At 52.3% G+C, this 16,621-nt stretch overlaps 1 protein-coding gene across 1 annotated transcript; it reads right to left on the bottom strand.

The window, feature by feature from the left end:
* Positions 1 to 2,679: 2,679 nt before the first annotated feature.
* TFF3 (trefoil factor 3) lies at positions 2,680 to 5,912 on the bottom strand. The gene is made up of 3 exons (XM_042955825.1): positions 5,776 to 5,912; positions 4,055 to 4,201; positions 2,680 to 2,887 (listed from the first exon to the last, which is right to left on the bottom strand). The coding sequence occupies exons 1-3, from the start codon at positions 5,855 to 5,857 to the stop codon at positions 2,874 to 2,876; spliced, it is 243 nt and encodes an 80-aa protein (XP_042811759.1). The 5' UTR covers positions 5,858 to 5,912; the 3' UTR covers positions 2,680 to 2,873.
* Positions 5,913 to 16,621: the final 10,709 nt, after the last annotated feature.

The raw sequence follows: 16,621 nt of genomic DNA, 5'->3' as shown, positions 1-16,621 counted from the left end.
CATCTCAGTAAGAAGGTGTTAGGAAGGATTAACTATAGGACTTAGGTGTGCGTTATGCAGTTTTGAGGGTGTTCAAGGAAATGGGGTTTTGCTCAAGAGGTGCCGGCAGGAGGTAGGTGTAGCGGAGAGATCGGGGATCTTAATACATCTTTTCTAGAAGGGGAGAAAGGTAGGGTGGCAGCCGCGATGGGTAGGAAGCCGCAGTACTCGTGGTGACCTGAAGAGGGAGCCGGTGGGCCCTGGGGGCTTGGACGAGGTGGATGGATTGAGCGGCGGCTGGGGGTATCTCCCTCCAAGGCGGTCGGCGGTCTGGCCGGTTGCTGGTGCTCTGTGAACTTGTGCATGAGAATATCATGGCCCCCATGGGCTCAGGACGGGGCGAGGGAGAGGCACAAAATTGGAAGGTTGCCCTAAAACTCAGCGATCAAGATAAATGATATTTTTAGTGGAGTCTTTTTTTTTTTTTTTTTTTAAAGTGGCCTGGCAGGGTCCCCAGATGTCTGTGGCCTTTTTGGCCCAGAGGCTTTGTGGGGACAGGTGAGCTACAGGTTTTGCTTGTTCACTTCGTTTTTGACACAGGCTGGAGAGGGGAAGAATCTTGAACCTTGGGTCAGCGTCCAAATCTCTGACCTGGAGACCCCACCCACCCAACAACCCACTTTGCTCTCGCTGTTGGGCTTCCGCCCGGCACTGATGGAGGTGACCAGCTTCTCTGCCTGGCTGGCCGGGGCCGGGGCCGAGCCCACCCTCAAGCCTGATCTAACGGCCTGGCCTCTGAGGTTTTCAGAAGCCTCTCAGATGGCTCTATCATCTGGATCCATTCTTTGAAGTATTCGAGAAGCTGTTGGCTTTGTGGGGGTGGGGGGGTAGCATTCACACTGCCCGGGACCCCCAAGGAGCATGGAGCAGACAGTCCAAAGCCTGACTTGCGTGACGACCCCCCTGCGCCCGCCGTGGGAACAACAGAGGGAAGGTTCAGGAAAGACCTGTGAGCCCCAGGATGAAACAGTCAAGTCCCCCTCTTCCAGATGGTTCTCCTAAGCAGCGAGGTCTCTGGAAGGAGGCCCCTGTGCTGGGTGTGAATGTTGTTTCCGTGTGTGAGTCTGGCCTGGGGTCTCTCCGAGTTCCCCGGGAAGACCCTGTCAAGACTGGGGCCCAGAATGCAAGACAACAGGACAGAAGATGCTGCCTGGGGGGTGGGGGTGGTGGGCAGGACCGGGATGTCCAGGGCTCAGAAGGAGAAGCGGTAGCTCTGATCTGGCAAGCGAGTGACGACACTGTGGGTGGTGACAGCACTGTCTCTGAGGGGTGATGGCCGCTGGGCCACAGCTGCATCCAGGAAGGGCGGGGTGCCGAGGTCTGGGGTCCTCGTGCCTCTGTGGTGGGGGGGGGGGCGGCTGTCCCTTGTCACTGGCCAGGACGTGGCCCTCCCCTCACCCAGCAGGCTGTGTGGCATAGCCCAGTCACCAGGACCATGGCTGACGGTCATCGCCATGGCCTGAGGCCAAGGCCCAGGGCCCGGGGTGACCCCTGAACCCCTCCAGCTAAGATCCGGCCTGGCCTCAAAGGCCGGGCTCGGTCTGTGAGGAGAAAGGGACACAAAGGCAGAGCCAGGGGGGTGTCCGGGCAAGAACAGCTCTGGGTAGCAGCGTCCCCAGGAGAGGAAGCTGCACTTTGCACGTGCTGCTTGGTCGGAGATGCTTCTGGAAAGGTTCCCTCCCTCGGCCTGGCAGGAGTAGCTCCTGGGCTTTACGAGGAACACACAGAGCTTTGGTTTCAGAGGCCTGGGCGTCCTGACGTGGTCCCCTCTCAGCAGAAGCCACTGGCTGGGTCTTTTTAAGTCTTTCTCCTAATGTTTCCTTATCTGTAAGACAAGGGCAACCGTATGTCCCTTCCAGGGATAGAGTCAGCTCTGGGGGCCTGGCCCCAACGGCCCAGAAACAAACCTTGTTGTTTTGATGGAAACTGGGGTCTCTTCTCCAGTGGGAGGGTGGCTCGGACCAGGCGGCCCATCTGCTCGAGCTGCGCGCTTGGCTTCCACCTTGGAAACCCGCCTCGCGGGGGGGGGGGGGGGGCAGTCTGCGGGGAGCCACCTGTCCCAGGAGGAGAGGGGCCGGAGGTGGGGTGCTCTGCGTCTAGGCGTCATTGGGACCCCGTGAGGACTTGGGACGGGATCGTCATGGTGAGACTCGCTCCCTTACAGAGCTGCAGCCATTTTCAGAAGAAAACGAAAAAGAAAGCTGCCCGAGGTGTCACAGGTGTTAAACTTGACCTGCAAATAAGTACAGAAAAGTGCCAGTTTGGAAGATGGCTTTATTGGCTTGCTCTCTTCCCCAAGGAAGACACTAATGATCTTTGTTTGTTTGTTTGTTTGTTTGTTTTGAAACTTACATTTGCAGTGTCTTTTCTGAATTTACACGAGGTGGTGGCCGCTGAGAAGGCCACTCGGGCTCCCTGTCGTGTCAGGGCTTGGCCTGGGGCCTGTGACATCCTCACGCAAGGGGCATCTCCTTAGGACCTGCCTTTCGGGGCCTGGGGAGGCCCCGGGCTAGAGATGCCATCACACCCTCCTGCCACCCCCCACCCCCCACCGTCCAGGAGAGGCTGAGAAAGGAAATGCACTTGGCAGAAATAAAACTCAACAGCACAGAGGAGTCTCGGGAATGAGGCACAGCCCTCATGCTGAGCACAGGATCTTTATTCGTTAAGCCATCAGGCCCCAGGCATCAGCTTTCAGCGGAAGGGCTTGCCAGGAGCATGGTGGGAGAAAAGCAGGGAGGAGCGGCCGCGGCCGGCCCGCAGAGGACGCAGGCAGGGTCCCCCGGAGCATGGAAGGTCGCATTCCAGGGTGTCCAGGGCCGGTGGGCGTCGCTTCAAAATGTGCATTCTGGAAGCAAAGCGCAGACATGCATCGCCACCACCAGCCTTGGCCCCACCCACCAGGTGCCCGGCTTCTCAAGGTCAAGACAGCCTCCAAGGTCAGTGCCTTGGGCTGTATTCTCCCCCAGTCCCTGGAGAAGTGTTGAGGGTCCGGCCTCGTGGAGAATAGCACGTGTCCCACCAGAACACAGGGGTTCAGACAGATGATCAATGAGATGACATCATCTCAAGGCCCCCACCAGTGCCCAAAGGAAAGGGTGTAGCCCCCCCATCGCCCCCACTGAGGGGCCCCAAAGTAGGGCAACAGCCAGCAGCGAGGCAACGGGCAGCTCCCTCCTGGTCCCAGAGCTGTATCTGGGCCTCTGCCCCGATTTGCCGGGAAGGGGCAGGAAGCCCCAGGGCCGTGGGCAGGGCCCCATCATTGCTCAGGAGGCCGGCCTCCGCTGGCTTGCGGCCCCACTCCCCGCTTATGGGGGGGACACAGGGAGAGTGCTGGCTCCAGGAAGGTGGAGCCCGTGCCCTTCTCAGAAGATGAGCTGGCATTTGGACTTCCAGGGGGTTCACAGCAGACCTCACGCCCAAGATTCGAGGTGGGACCGGGGAGCCGGGCTACGAACCACCCACGTGCACAGACACCTGCTCGCGGCCGAGGTGGGGTTCCTCAGGGCGGCCGTCCCGCACCCCGCTGCACACCGAGGGAGGGAGGGGTGCATCGCGGTGGGGGCAGGGCGGAAAGGTCGCGGGGCGTGGACAGGCGCCAGGGCTCCGTGCCCGGTGCTGCCACCATCTGCCGTCTGCCGGGAGCGCGTCACAGATGACGATGCTTTGTTTGCAGAGCGAGGCCTCGAATGTCGGCCCAACTTCCCAAACCCGTGTGTTTTCCACTTCTCTCCAGGATGGTTTTTAAACTAGTTCCCTGGACACAGTGCCTTGACTTTGAGCACCTTTTTGAAAAGACTGCTTTCATAGTTCGCACAAACCGCCGAGCAAAGGGACGGCAGGGGACGGCCCCTGGCAGCTGACCTCCCTGTGCACGACGCCTCTGGCTGAGGCCCCCTCCCCGATGGACAGTCACGGTGCTGGCCGTCCCGCCCGGGTGCGCGCGGCTTCCTGGGGATCTGGAGGCTTCCCGGGGGGGGCCCGGGAGGGACACGGGGCTCGCGGGGCCTCTCACCTGTGTCCTGCAGAGGCTTGAAGCACCAAGGCACCTCGGGGATGCTGGAGTCAAAGCAGCAGCCCCTGTTGACACACTGCTCGGGGCTGATCTGGGGGTAGCCACAGTCCACCCTGTTCTTGGCCGGCACGGCACACAGGTTCTCCGCTGTCCCAAACAAAGCCCGGTCAGCGGCCGGAGCCCTTGCCGGCCCGGGGTGTTGGCTGCTGCCTTCATTTGGCAAGTTTGCAACCGCCCCCAGCCTCTGGGTTCGAAGCACGTGACCCCACCCGCACCCCAACATCGGCTCGAGGAGCACCCTCCTCCCATGCACACTTCTGTATGCTCTCTGGGGACTCTGGCCTCTGCCAGGGCGCCCCCCTCACTCATGTGCCCCTGGAGCCTTGTCGGGAAGTCCATGGGCCTCGGGTCCCTTCAGCTGGCAGGAACCCGTGGGAATCTGGGGGCTCCTGAACCCCGAAACAAATTCTCCTTCACTGTGTTATCAACACAAACTGTCCCCTTAAAAAAAATGAATAGTGTAAGAGGAGATGTACGTTCAGTACAGAAAACCACAGCGCATGCTATTTTCCATTTCTTTCCCGTGTCCCCCTGTCCCCCAGGCACTTGGCTGGTCACGTCCTCCTGGGACATCCTTCTGTCCTCAATACTCGTTGTTGAAGCAAGCCCATAGTGTCTAAAGTTCTGCAAAATCTGGGACGCCTGGGTGGCTCGGTTGGTTAAGCGTCCGACTTCAGCTCAGGTCACGATCTCGTGGTTCACGAGTTCGAGCCCCGCGTCGGGCTCTGCGCCGACAGCTCGGAGCCTGGAGCTGCTACGGATTCTGTGCCTCCCTCGCTCTCTGCCCCTCCCCCCACCTGTACACTCTCTCTTCTTCAAAAATACATAAACATTAAAAAAAAATTCAAGTTCCGCCAAGTCGGCCTCATTGCCTAATGGGATTTTCCTTAGGAAAACAGAACCATGTGAACTGTCTAAAATCCCACTCTATTGTGCCAGGCGGTAATGCCTCAACCCGCTGGTTTCCCAGCCAGATTTGCTCACACTGGGATCCCAGAGGCACTGTGGCACGAAGGGCACATCCTGGGCAGTAGGGGTCGCAAAGCTGTCCTGGTGACTCTGACAGGCACCACGTTTGGGAACCACGGCCTTTGGCCCCTGATAAGAGCCACACCCTAATTTCTTCAAAGCTGGGTGGGTGGGACAGCCGCCCTCCCCCCACCTGCAGGGACAATGCCACGGCCAAATGAAAACCGTGTGCTGAAAATGCTCTTCAGGAAACCGTGTTCCTCGGTCTTTCCTTTCTGCCTTGCAAGTGGGCCAGAACGGTGCGTGAAGACCTACACCGTCGCTCAGAAATCTGTAGCCAAGAAGGCGGTGGGGTGGCCGGCCGGCCAGGCAGATCTGGGTTCTAATCCCGGTTTCAACACTGGCGGGGAGGGGGTGCCTGCAGCCAGTTACTAACTTTCTGAGCCTCAGCTACTTCGTCTGTAAAACAGCAAGACCCAGTTTGTAGGGCTATTGGGAAGGAACATGCGTGTCTGGTAAATGGCGATTATAAATCAATGTGGGGGCTTGATCACTTTCCTCTAGCCCCCAGAAAGCCCCGCACACACACACCCCCCAAGCCCGGACCTAGTGTCTCTTCTCCTCCTCCTATGTCCTCCCCACCCCCCCCATGGCCCCTCCTTCCTACAGAGCGAAGTCAGAACGGTACTCACACAGGCCCACATACTCGTCAGCCAAGCTGGAGGACCCCAAGGCCAGGACCAAAGCCAGCAGCCAGAGCACTCTGGCCTCCATGGTCACGGGCGGGCTCTGGGGACCCGACTGCTCAGAGGACGTGCCGCGTCGGCAGAGCAGACTCATTTATACCCCTGTGTTTGTACAAGGGCTCTGCCTTCTGTTTGTTTGGGGACGGCCCTTCCCTCTGGCTCCGGCTGCACCTGCTTCTGCCTGCACGGGACTGTGAAGTCCCCCAGCGGCCCATCTTCCTGCGGGGGAGAGAGCAAGTCCACCCCACCGCTGTGGCAGCAAGCAAGCCGGGAGGTCAGGCTCCAGTCTCCTGGTTACAGTCCTCTACCGGGAGCCGGGATTAGCCTGGCCTGGAGGCCAGGATGAAGGCTCAGCACCTCCATGGCCACAGCGCCCAGGCCACTTAATCCCAGACCCTCAGGTGCTTGAAAAGTCAGCGAGTCAGCACTGTGCGCACGGGTCTCGTCTCTCCTTCGAAACTCTTGAAATTCCCACCCTTTCTTTTTGTATTGTTTCCTGTAAGACTTATTTCTACCATTAACTACACTTTAATAAATGCGTTAAATAAACGAATTCGCTATCGTGATAACATTTAATGTAATCAACTGTAATCTTTTGATAAAAACAGAATGCACGCAGTAAGTTTGAAAAATCAGACCATGCAGGGGCGCCTGGTGGCTGAGTCGGTTAAGCGTCAGACTCTGATCTGGGCTCAGGTCGCGATCTCACGGTTTGTAAGGTCGAGCCCGGTGGCCGGTTCTGTGCTGATAGCGCAGAGCCCGGTTGGGATTCTCTCCCTCCCCCCCTCTCTGTGCCCCTCCCCTGTTCTCTCTCTGTCTCGAAAGAAATAAACTAAAAATAAATAAATAAATAAAAACCACACGATACAAAAAAGCCCTCTCCTGTCTAGAGGTATCGGTTTAACATTTTCTTAGGTATTTTTCCAGAAATGTTCTCTCTAGATCTAAGCACATTTTTAAGCCAAATGAGAACTTACTGGATACCTTTGCTCAGCTTGCTTTTTTTTTTTTTTTTTTTTAATAAAGGAGATTATTTTATAATAGCCTGTCAAAACAAGGTGGGGAAAAATATACCCATTTTCCGGAGGAATGAACTATGGCTCACAATGTAAGGTGCCTGTCAGGGGTTACTCTCGTAGACCTGGGATTCAGGGAGCTGTCTTGGACCCAGAGCAGGTGCACCTGGCTGGTCGCCTCAGCCCCCGAGGTAGGGGGGTGGGGTCGGAGGGAGACCTGGGCCACCCCGGAGTTTGTGCACAGAGCTGTTCTCCACCCGGTGACTGACGGGGCCTGACCGTGCACACGCCGGCACAGGGCTGGGGCCCACCTTGTGCAGCAAGCCCATGAGAAACGGACCCGAGGCGAGGCTCACCGTCTGGTTTCCCGTTCCTTCCAAGACAAGGGCAGGCTGAAGACAGAGCAAAGTCTGTGTTGTTTTCAGAGCTTGCTTTGTTCCCAGAAGGAGAGCGTGCACCCAAGCTAACAGATGGCATGGTCTTTGTTATTAAATATCATCATATGGGGCGCCCGGGTGGCTCAGTCGGTTAAGCATCCGACTTTGGCTCAGGCCATGATCTCATAGTTCATGGGTTCAAACCCAGTGCTGGGCTCTGTGCTGACCGCTCGGAGCCTGGAGCCTGCTTGGGATTCCATCTCCCTTTCTCTCTGCCCCTCCCCTGCTTGCACTCTGTCTCTCTCTCTCTCTCTCTCTCAAAATAATAAATAAATATTTACAATAATGGTCATCATAGAGAAAATCCCTGGGAGCCTTTTCTGGCCAGACCGCTGCCTTCCTGCCCCCACAGTACCCCCAGGCCCGGCGTCGTCGTGGAGCTGAGCCAGGTTTCAGGAAGATGCGAACACCCCAGAAACGGGGCTTAGAGGGAACACCTATCTGAACTGTCAGAGCGCCTTGGCCTCTATCCGACTGCACTTAGAATCACCGGGGGAGCTGGAGCCTTGTCGGAGCTGGTCCCCTGCCTCCCCCCAGCTCGGGAAGACCCCTCAGATTGCAGCCAGTGCCCAGAACCACCCCCACCGCAAAAAAACAGCTGGTGTTTTGCTTTCAGTCTAACTCAGTTCACGTGGACAGAGCCTGGGGCTTGGGATGAGTGATAAATCCCTGTCCTTGAAGAGTCCTCCGTGGGGAGACCGGGCCATGTGGTAGTTATGATGGGAGGGTGAGACATTTGGTCCTGGGTCACTTTACCACTTGTGCCTCGGTTTCCCAGCCTGTCCCGTAGCACCTCATCCACAGGGCTGCCCACTTAGGTAATGCAGAGCTAAGCCAGGCACCTGGGGACACACGGCGATCAGCAGGTGTGGCACGGCAGGTGCAGAGGCGGGGGGTCTGGGCTCGTGGACCCCAGATGTGATACAAGAGCAGCTGTGGTCTGGCCGGGGCGGGCGGGGGTGGGGGGGGGCGTGCAGCAGGAGCACAGCTGGGTCAGAGGACAGTGAGCTTGAACTGGCACAGGGGCACTGGAGCGTCGGGTAAATGTTTGTGGGGAGGGAATTCCTGTGTGTTCCTTTCCTCGGTGCTAGGGAACCCTTGACCCAGGGGCAGAGGATGGGATCCAAAGAGCCCGCCCTGCCTTCTAGAGCTTGCGGGCTCACTGCCTTACCCCAGCCTCCTTGTTCGGGGCGGGGGGAGGGGGGTGGTTCAACTTCTAGGAGTGAACGAACACCAGGGCCAGAGCTGGTCGCCGGCCACACCCTGACAGGTGGCTGCCGCGGGCGTCCCTGAACCCAGGGGGAGCACATCCTGGCACCTGCTGGGATCTCTCTCCTTCCTCCTGCTCTGAAGCCTTATCTCTGCCTGCACTGTCCTGGGATCCCTCCCCTACCTGCCCTGGGCCCTGTGCTCTGGTGTCCCAGGGAAGGTGAGGTGAGGGTCTCCTGGACGGGTCCAGAAGCAGGCCGTCTGGCCCTGAGTGCTGGGGCTGCAACCTTCCCACCTGTGGAGTGCATGGCCACTGGCATGTATATGTCACGAGCGTGGACTGACCGTGGATCAAGGGCAGGGTGGGTGGCCTGCTAACGTTGGAGCCTCCGGACCCCGGGCGGCACCCCTGGCCTCAGAGCCCACAGCCCACAGCCCACGGGGGAGAGTAAGCCTCGACACGTGCATTGTGATACACTGCGGAAGCTTCTCCCTGGGAGAGCGATCTGAACTGGGTTTTGAGAGTGAATAGGAACTCCCAGATGGGTGACGGTCACAGGGCGCCCCAGACAGGCACTGCTAACCCACACAAACACAGAGTCAGCGTGGCCTCCCAGGCTTACATGCTCCGGGCTACCTCTCAGCTCACTAGCACCGTCCCTCCTGGTTCCTCCAGCCAGCAGAGAGCCGGATGGAGGGGTGGACCCGCAGTCCTGTTAATCGGGGCGCTTGGGTTCGCCCCTGGGATCACACATCTCCCTGGGGAGAGTCCTATCCACCGGCTGTCATACCGTTCCACAGCTGCCTTGGGTGTGGGCACCTCCCTCTGTGTCCTGCACAGAGTTTCCTCCTGCTGCCTGGAGAGAGACTTCCAGACCCTTCCTGGAGGCCCCCGTCTTTGGCGTGGTTTACTCGGAGGACAAATCGGGGGAGTGGAGCTGTGCAGATTAGTCTCCCCACAACTCTGGAGGGGGAGGGGGAGAGGACAGAGGGTCCTGGTGAGTCAGAACAGAAGCCAGGAGCCCTAGGATGCCCCTCAAAGACCTAGGGTCTCCTGCTCCCAACACTGGGTCACTGTCTGTCCTGCTACATGCAGGCGTATGTGACAAACCCCGGGGGTGTTTTGGAGAAACCAATGTTTAGCCCAAGGTCTACAGCTGGCGGTTTCGGCCACAGCACCCCTCACCCCGGAGCGCCTCTGGGTTTGAGCTATTGCATCAACCCCAGGTGCTGTTACGACAAGGAAGCTTCCCAGCCATGAGTTAGCCGATGACCAGGACACCCAAAGGAACAGAGATAAGTCAGGAATAAACAGAACTAAAAGCCGGGAGGCAGATGTGCCTGGGGCGCCAGGCCCCTCCTTGACAGCCCCTCCTTTCAGACCCGGATGGGCCTTTCTTGAGCCGCTGGATGGGCTCCAACAGGAAGCCAAGGTTCTGGCAGCACACGGACACCGGGACGTGGATGTGCCCCCAGCTGGCACCTGGTGCAAGCCAGCCCTCAGCGCTGCTCTGAGCCGCGTCCCAGGAGGACAGCCGGGGAAGGGCGGAAGATGGTCCCCTGCCAGCCGAGCCGGACAAGCCCCTGTGCTCTCGGGCTTCAGATTTGCCTGTGAATCAAATCATTGTCACTAAGTGACTTCCAAGAGTGCCAGGATGGATAGCATCCTCCCCAGATTCATACCCTTCCTGGAAGCTCAGAGCGTGGCCGTATTTGGAATTGGGTTATTGCAAGTGTAATTATTTAAGTTGAGATGAGGTCAGACCGGAGCAGGGTGACCCTTCATCCACTATGACTGGTGTCCCTGTAAGAAGAGAAACACAGACACGCAGGGAGACAGCAGGTGACCACGGAGGCGGGGGCTGAGGTGATGCAGCTAAGAACAAGAATGCCAAGGGCAGTGTGCAGCCACCAGGGCTGGAGGAGGCAGACTTCCCGCTGTGGCCAGAACCACCTAGTGTGATGGCCTCTGCTATGGCAGCCCCAGGGCTCAGCGCATCTGGCTCTGAGATCTACCTTCTCTGGAAATTTTCTCACAAGGGGGAGTGAAGAACACAGTTAAAAGACCCGGGCCCGGGTCCCTCCCCTTACCCACCCTGGCTGGGCTTCCGGGGACCTCTGCCTGGCGCTTGGCGCCCCTGCACCTGAGACCCTGTCCGACCATAGGCCTGTGCCTCCACAGTGTCCCGGGCCTGCCTCCGCCCTCCCTGTGCACATTCCATTGCTGGTCTCTGTGAATCACCGGCCCTTCGTAATCAATCACCAATGTTTGCAGAATCCTTTCCTGCGTTCCGCACCTCACCCAAATAATCCCCATGGAGGCTTTGTTCTAACTTCCTCGTCTCAGGGGAGGCTAAGACAACACCAGCGGGAGGGCAGCTGCAAGAGCCCCACATCCTGGTCAAAGCCGGGCCAGCCTCCACCCACCTCGAGGCCAGGGGAGACCCTTTAGGGAGGTGACCGTGTCATGACTTGTCCAAACTGGGATGCTTCTCAGAGCATGCAGGGCACTAGTAATGATTATGCTTAATGATTAAGAAGACTTGTAAACAGGGATCGATCGTCCTAAGCCAATGGGGTGAGGGCCACCTGCCGAGAGGGCCACCCACCAGCCCCCGCACTGGGTGGTGGCCATTCTCGAGTCCGTGGACTTTGATGGAGCACAGGAACAGGCACTCGGCAAAGCTCGGAAACCACACGAGCCGTGTGATCAAACATGAGTGGGTCAGGCTCTGCCATGTTTTGACTTACGTGTTGTGTGCCGATGGGCAACTTGCGTGTGGAGACGAGGGTGCGTGTCCGGCCCTTAGTGTGCTCAGGCTGCCGTAACAGAAGCCCATGGACGGGGTAGCTTATTAACAGTGCTGATGTCTCATGGCTCTGGAGCCTGGAGGTCCAGGGTCATGGCACCAGCACGGTCGCCTTCTGCTGGGGCGGTCTTCTTGGTTCACAGACGGTGCTTTCTTGCTCACAGATGTTTCCGCCTCACACGGTGGAAGAACAGAGGGCAAAGGGGTTAGAAATAAACAAAGCCTCTGGGATAGTATCACAAGGTCTAACAGAAATAAAAAAGAAAAAAAAAACTGACGAGAAAAAAAATGAACAACGCTGGGTTTCTGAAAAGGCTAAAAAAACAATACATTTCTTTAAGTTTATTTATTTATTTTTGAGAGAGCCAGAGACAGAGAGAAAGAGAGAGAGAGAATCCCAAAACCCAAGCAAGTTCCACGTTGACAGCATGGAGCCTGACACGGGGCTCGAACCCACGAACTGTGAGATCGTGACCTGAGCTGAAGTCGGACGCTTAACAGACTGAGCCACCCAGATGCCCCTTGATATATTTCTAATTAGACCGATCAAGAAAAAAATGACAGAGAACACAAATTACTAATATCGGAAATGAAAATGGGCTATCACTATAGCCCTACAGACATTAAAAGGAAAATCAGGTTATGTTCAGAATAATATTCATATTAATTAATATCTACACCAACAAATTTGATGACTCAGATAAAACGGACAAATTCCTTGAAAAACACAATTTATCAAGTGGACACAAGAATAAGTAAAAAATCTAAATAGCCTTATTTCTCTGGAAAATTTTGAAGTTCCTATCAAAAAACCTTTCTGCGAAGTAAATTTCAGGTTCAGGTAGTTTCACTGTTTGATTCTATCAGCAAGCTCCCTTCTTAGACAAACTTAGAAAAAAGATGAGGAAGGGCCATTTCCCAACTCATTTTATGGGACAACATATACCTAATACCAAACCCTAACAGACCATCATGAACATAGATCAGGAATATTAACAAAATATTAGCAAACTGAACCAGAAACATACAAAAACAGTAACACACCACGGATGAGAAGGGTTTATCTAATGAAAACAAAGTAGGGTTAACATCAAATAATCAATCAATGCAACTCATCACATTAGTTAAAGAAAGTGAAAATTAAAAATGTGATCATTTCAATGAGTGCTTTAAAAGCATTTGATGAAGTTCATACTCACACATAATGAAGACTTTTAGACAACGAGGAGTAGAGAGGAACATTTTACAGCTGATAAAGGGCATCTACCAAAAACCATCACAGTGTCATGCTTCGTGGAGAAAAATGAACATTCTCCCGTAAGATTGGGACCGAGGCAAGGATTCTTACCTTCATTTCAATTTAACATTGTCATGGTGGTTCTGATAGATGTAGTAAGGCAAGAGAAAAAAAGGCATAAAGATCACAAAAGAAGAAATATAATTGCCTTTATCCACGGATGATCGTTTTACTCCCAATTGTTTGTTGCTAACATGTAAAATCACAATTCTTGTTTTTTTAATGTTTATTTTTGAGAGAGAGGGTGCAAGTAGGGGAGGGGCAGATAGAGAGGGGGACAGAGGACGCGAAGCAGGCTCCTTGCTGACAGCAGAGAGCCCGATGCAGGGCTCGAATTCATGAACCTTGACATCATGACCTAAGCTGAAGTCAGACGCTTAAATGACTGAAGCACCCAGGTGCCCCCACCATTCATTTTTTTAAGTTTATTTATTTTGAAAGAGAGAGAGAGCATGTGCACACGTGCACATGCACGAGTGGGGGAGGGGCAGAGAGAGAGGGAGGGAGAGAATCCCAAGCAGGCTCCATGCTGTCAGCATGAAGACGGACAAAGGGCTCCTTCCCACAAACTGGGTGGTCACGACCTGAGCAGAGATCAAGAATCAAACACTTAACCGACTGAGCCACCCAGGCACCCCAAACACAATCCATTTTTTATATTAACTTTGTATCCTTTAAAGATTTCTTGGGATTTTCTAAAATAGTGCACATTGTGAAGGTACAGTTGTCAGGTTTGATTCGATTAAAATGAAGGCTATCTATTCCGGAAGACATGACAGATGAATAAAAAAGCCAAGCCACGAACTAGGAAAAGATATTTGAAACCAATGTACTTGACAAAGGATCACTATCAAAGATACATAAAGAACTTCTACAAACCAACAAGAGCAAGACAAACACGGTTTTGAAAATAGACACATAAGTAAAGGATGGAGAGAGGCCCAGTGTCACTCATAGTTGGGAATTACAAAATACACTGACATTAACACACCATTTCACTCACATGGTTTGTACCCATATCATGAAATACTGACAAGGGTATAGAGAAATAGGAACTCTTCCTCAAAGTCGCTGAGTGTAATTAGCACATCTACTTTGACCACCATTTTGACAACTCCTAGTAAATGGAACAAGTGTGTATTGTTTTGATAAGAAGAAATCGGAAATAATAATAATCTAATCACTCAGTCGGTTGAGCACCCGATTTGGCTCAGGTCATGATCTCATGGACTTGAGATTGAGCCCCACATCAGGTGCCACATCTGGCTCTACAATGGGTGTGGAGCCTGCTTAAGATGTTCCCTCCCTCCCTCCCTCTCTCTCTCGCTCTCTTTCCCTCTGCCCCTTCCCCACTCTTACACACGTACCTGTGTGTTCTCTCTCTCTCAAAAAATAATATACCTAATTGCTTATCAATAGGGGAATGCATCCCACATTAAAATGGATGAATCAAACTGATTTTTATCAATAGGGATAAATTTCAGAAGTTAAGTATAAAATGTAAGATGAAAAGCCTGCATATTATAATACCATTTCTGATGATTTAAACAATAACAAACATGACACACTGTTCACAGATATGCATGTGAATAATATACAGTGACTGCAGAATGGTGGTTAGCTCCAGGAAGGGAGAGAAAAGAATGGGTAAAAGGGGTATTTTTATTGTTTTATTTCTTTTTGTAAAATGAGAGCTATCAAGGTGAATAGAAAAAAGTCCAACATGGATAAATCTGGGTAGTGTGCATTTGGATGACTACTGCATTATATACAGTTTGAGGAAAATCTGGCTACGGAAAAAAGTTTTTTAGAAAAAAAAATAATTTTAATTAAAACATCATGAGCTTCCAAACAATTTAAGCAATTTTTTTAATGTTTATTTATTTTTGAGAGAGAGAGAGTGCATGAGCATGGAGGTGCAGAGAGAGAGGGAGACACAGAATCTGAAGCAGGCTCCAGGCTCTGAGCTGTCGGCACAGAGCCCGACGCGGGGCTCAAACCCCTGAACTGCGAGATCATGACCTGAGCCAAAGTCGGACGCTCAACTGACTGAGCCACCCAGGCACCCCTAAGCAAATTTTTTTTTAATATCTGATTTTGAAGGATACAAAATTTAAGATTTCAACTTGCAACCAACATTCTACTTTTTTTTCTTCCAACTTTTTATTTAAACTCAAGTTAGTTAACGTGTAGTGTTGTATTGGTTTCATGAGTAGAAGTTAGTGATTCATCACTTACACATGACACCCAGGGCTCATCACAACACATGCCCTCCTTAATGCCCATCCCCCATCTAGCCCCTCCCCCACCCACCCCTCTCCATCAACCCTCAGTTTGTTCTCTATCGTTAAGAGTCTCTTGTGGTTTGCCTCCCTCTCTGTTTTTATCTTATTTTATTTTTCCTTCCCTTCCCCCTATGTCCATCTGTTTTCTTTCTTAAATCCCACATATGATTGAAATCATATGGTATTTGTCTTTCCCTGACTTCTTTTGGTTAGCATGATGCACTCTAGTTCTATCCATGTCATTGCAAATGGCAAGATTTCCTATTTTTTTCTTTTTTTTATTTTATTTTTTTATTTTTTCAATATATGAAATTTATTGTCAAATTGGTTTCCATACAAGATTTCCTATTTTTTGATGGCTGAGTAATATTTCAGTGTGTGTGTGTGTGTGTGTGTGTGCGCGCGCGTGTGTGTGTTTGTACATACATACATGCCACATCTTCTTTATCCATTCATCAGTCAATGGACATTTGAGCTCTTTCCATAATTTGGCTATTGTTGATAATGCTACTATAACCTTTGGGGTGCATGTACCCCTTCAAATCAGTATTTTTGTATCCTTTGAATAAATACCTAGTAGTGCAATTGCTGGGTCATAGGGTAGCTCTATCTTTAACTTTTTGAGGAACCCCCACACTGTTTTCCAGAGCGGCTGCACCACTTTGCATCCCCCCACCTGTATAAGAGGGTCCCCACCTTTTCCACATCCTTGCCAACATCTGTTGTTTCCTGAGCTATGAACGATAGCCATTCTGACAAGTATGAGGTGGTATCTCATTGTGGTTTCGATTTGTATTTCCCTGATGATGAGTGATGTTGAGCATTTTTTCATGTCTGTTAGCCATCTGGATGTCTTCTTTGGAGGAATGTCTGTCCATGTCTTCTGCCCATTTCTAAACTGGATTATTTATTTTTTGGGTATTGAGTTTGATAAGTTCTTTATAGATTTTGGATACTAGACCTTTATCAGATATGTCATTTGCAAAGATCTTCTCCCATTCTGTAGGTTGCCTTTTAGTTTTAATGCCTTTTAGTTTCCTTCCCTGTACAGGAGCTTTTTATCTTGATGAAGTCCCAGTAGTTCATTTTTTTTAAGTTTATTAATCTGTTTTGAAAGAGAAAGAGAGAGTGGAAGAGGGACAGAGAGAGAGAATTCCAAGCAGGCTCCACACTGTCAGCACAGAGCCCAACTCAGGGCTTGAACTCAAGAACTGTGAGATCATGACCTGAGCTGAAATCAAGAGTCAGATAACCAACTTAGCCACCCAGGTGCCCCTACTAGTTCATTTTAGCTTTTGTTTTCCTTCCTTCAGGAGACATGTCTAGTAAGAAGTTGCTATAGCCACGATCACAGAGGTTGTTGCCCGTGTTCTTCTGTAGCATTTTGATGGTTTCCTGTCTTACATTTAGATCTTTTATCCATTTTGAATTTATTTTTGTGTGTGGTGTAAAAAAGTGATCCAGTTTTATTCTTTTGCATGTTGCTGTCCAGTTTCCCCAGCACCATTTGTTGAAAGGACTGGCTTTTTTCCATTGGATATTCCTTTCTGCTTTGTTGAAAATGAGTTGACCATATAGTTGTGGGTCCATTTCCAAGTTCTCTATTCTGTTCCATTGATCGATGTGTCTGTTTTTGTGCCAGTACCATACTGTCTTGATGACTTCAGCTTTGTAATATAGCTTCAAGTCCAGAATTGTGATGCCTCCTGCCTTGCTTTTCTTTTTCAACATCACTTTG

Source organism: Panthera leo, chromosome C2 (assembly GCF_018350215.1).
Source record: "Panthera leo isolate Ple1 chromosome C2, P.leo_Ple1_pat1.1, whole genome shotgun sequence".
NCBI lineage: Eukaryota > Metazoa > Chordata > Mammalia > Carnivora > Felidae > Panthera > Panthera leo.
The sequence above is the reverse complement of the archived record's forward strand: the minus strand, read 5'-3'. Positions and strand labels throughout refer to the sequence as shown.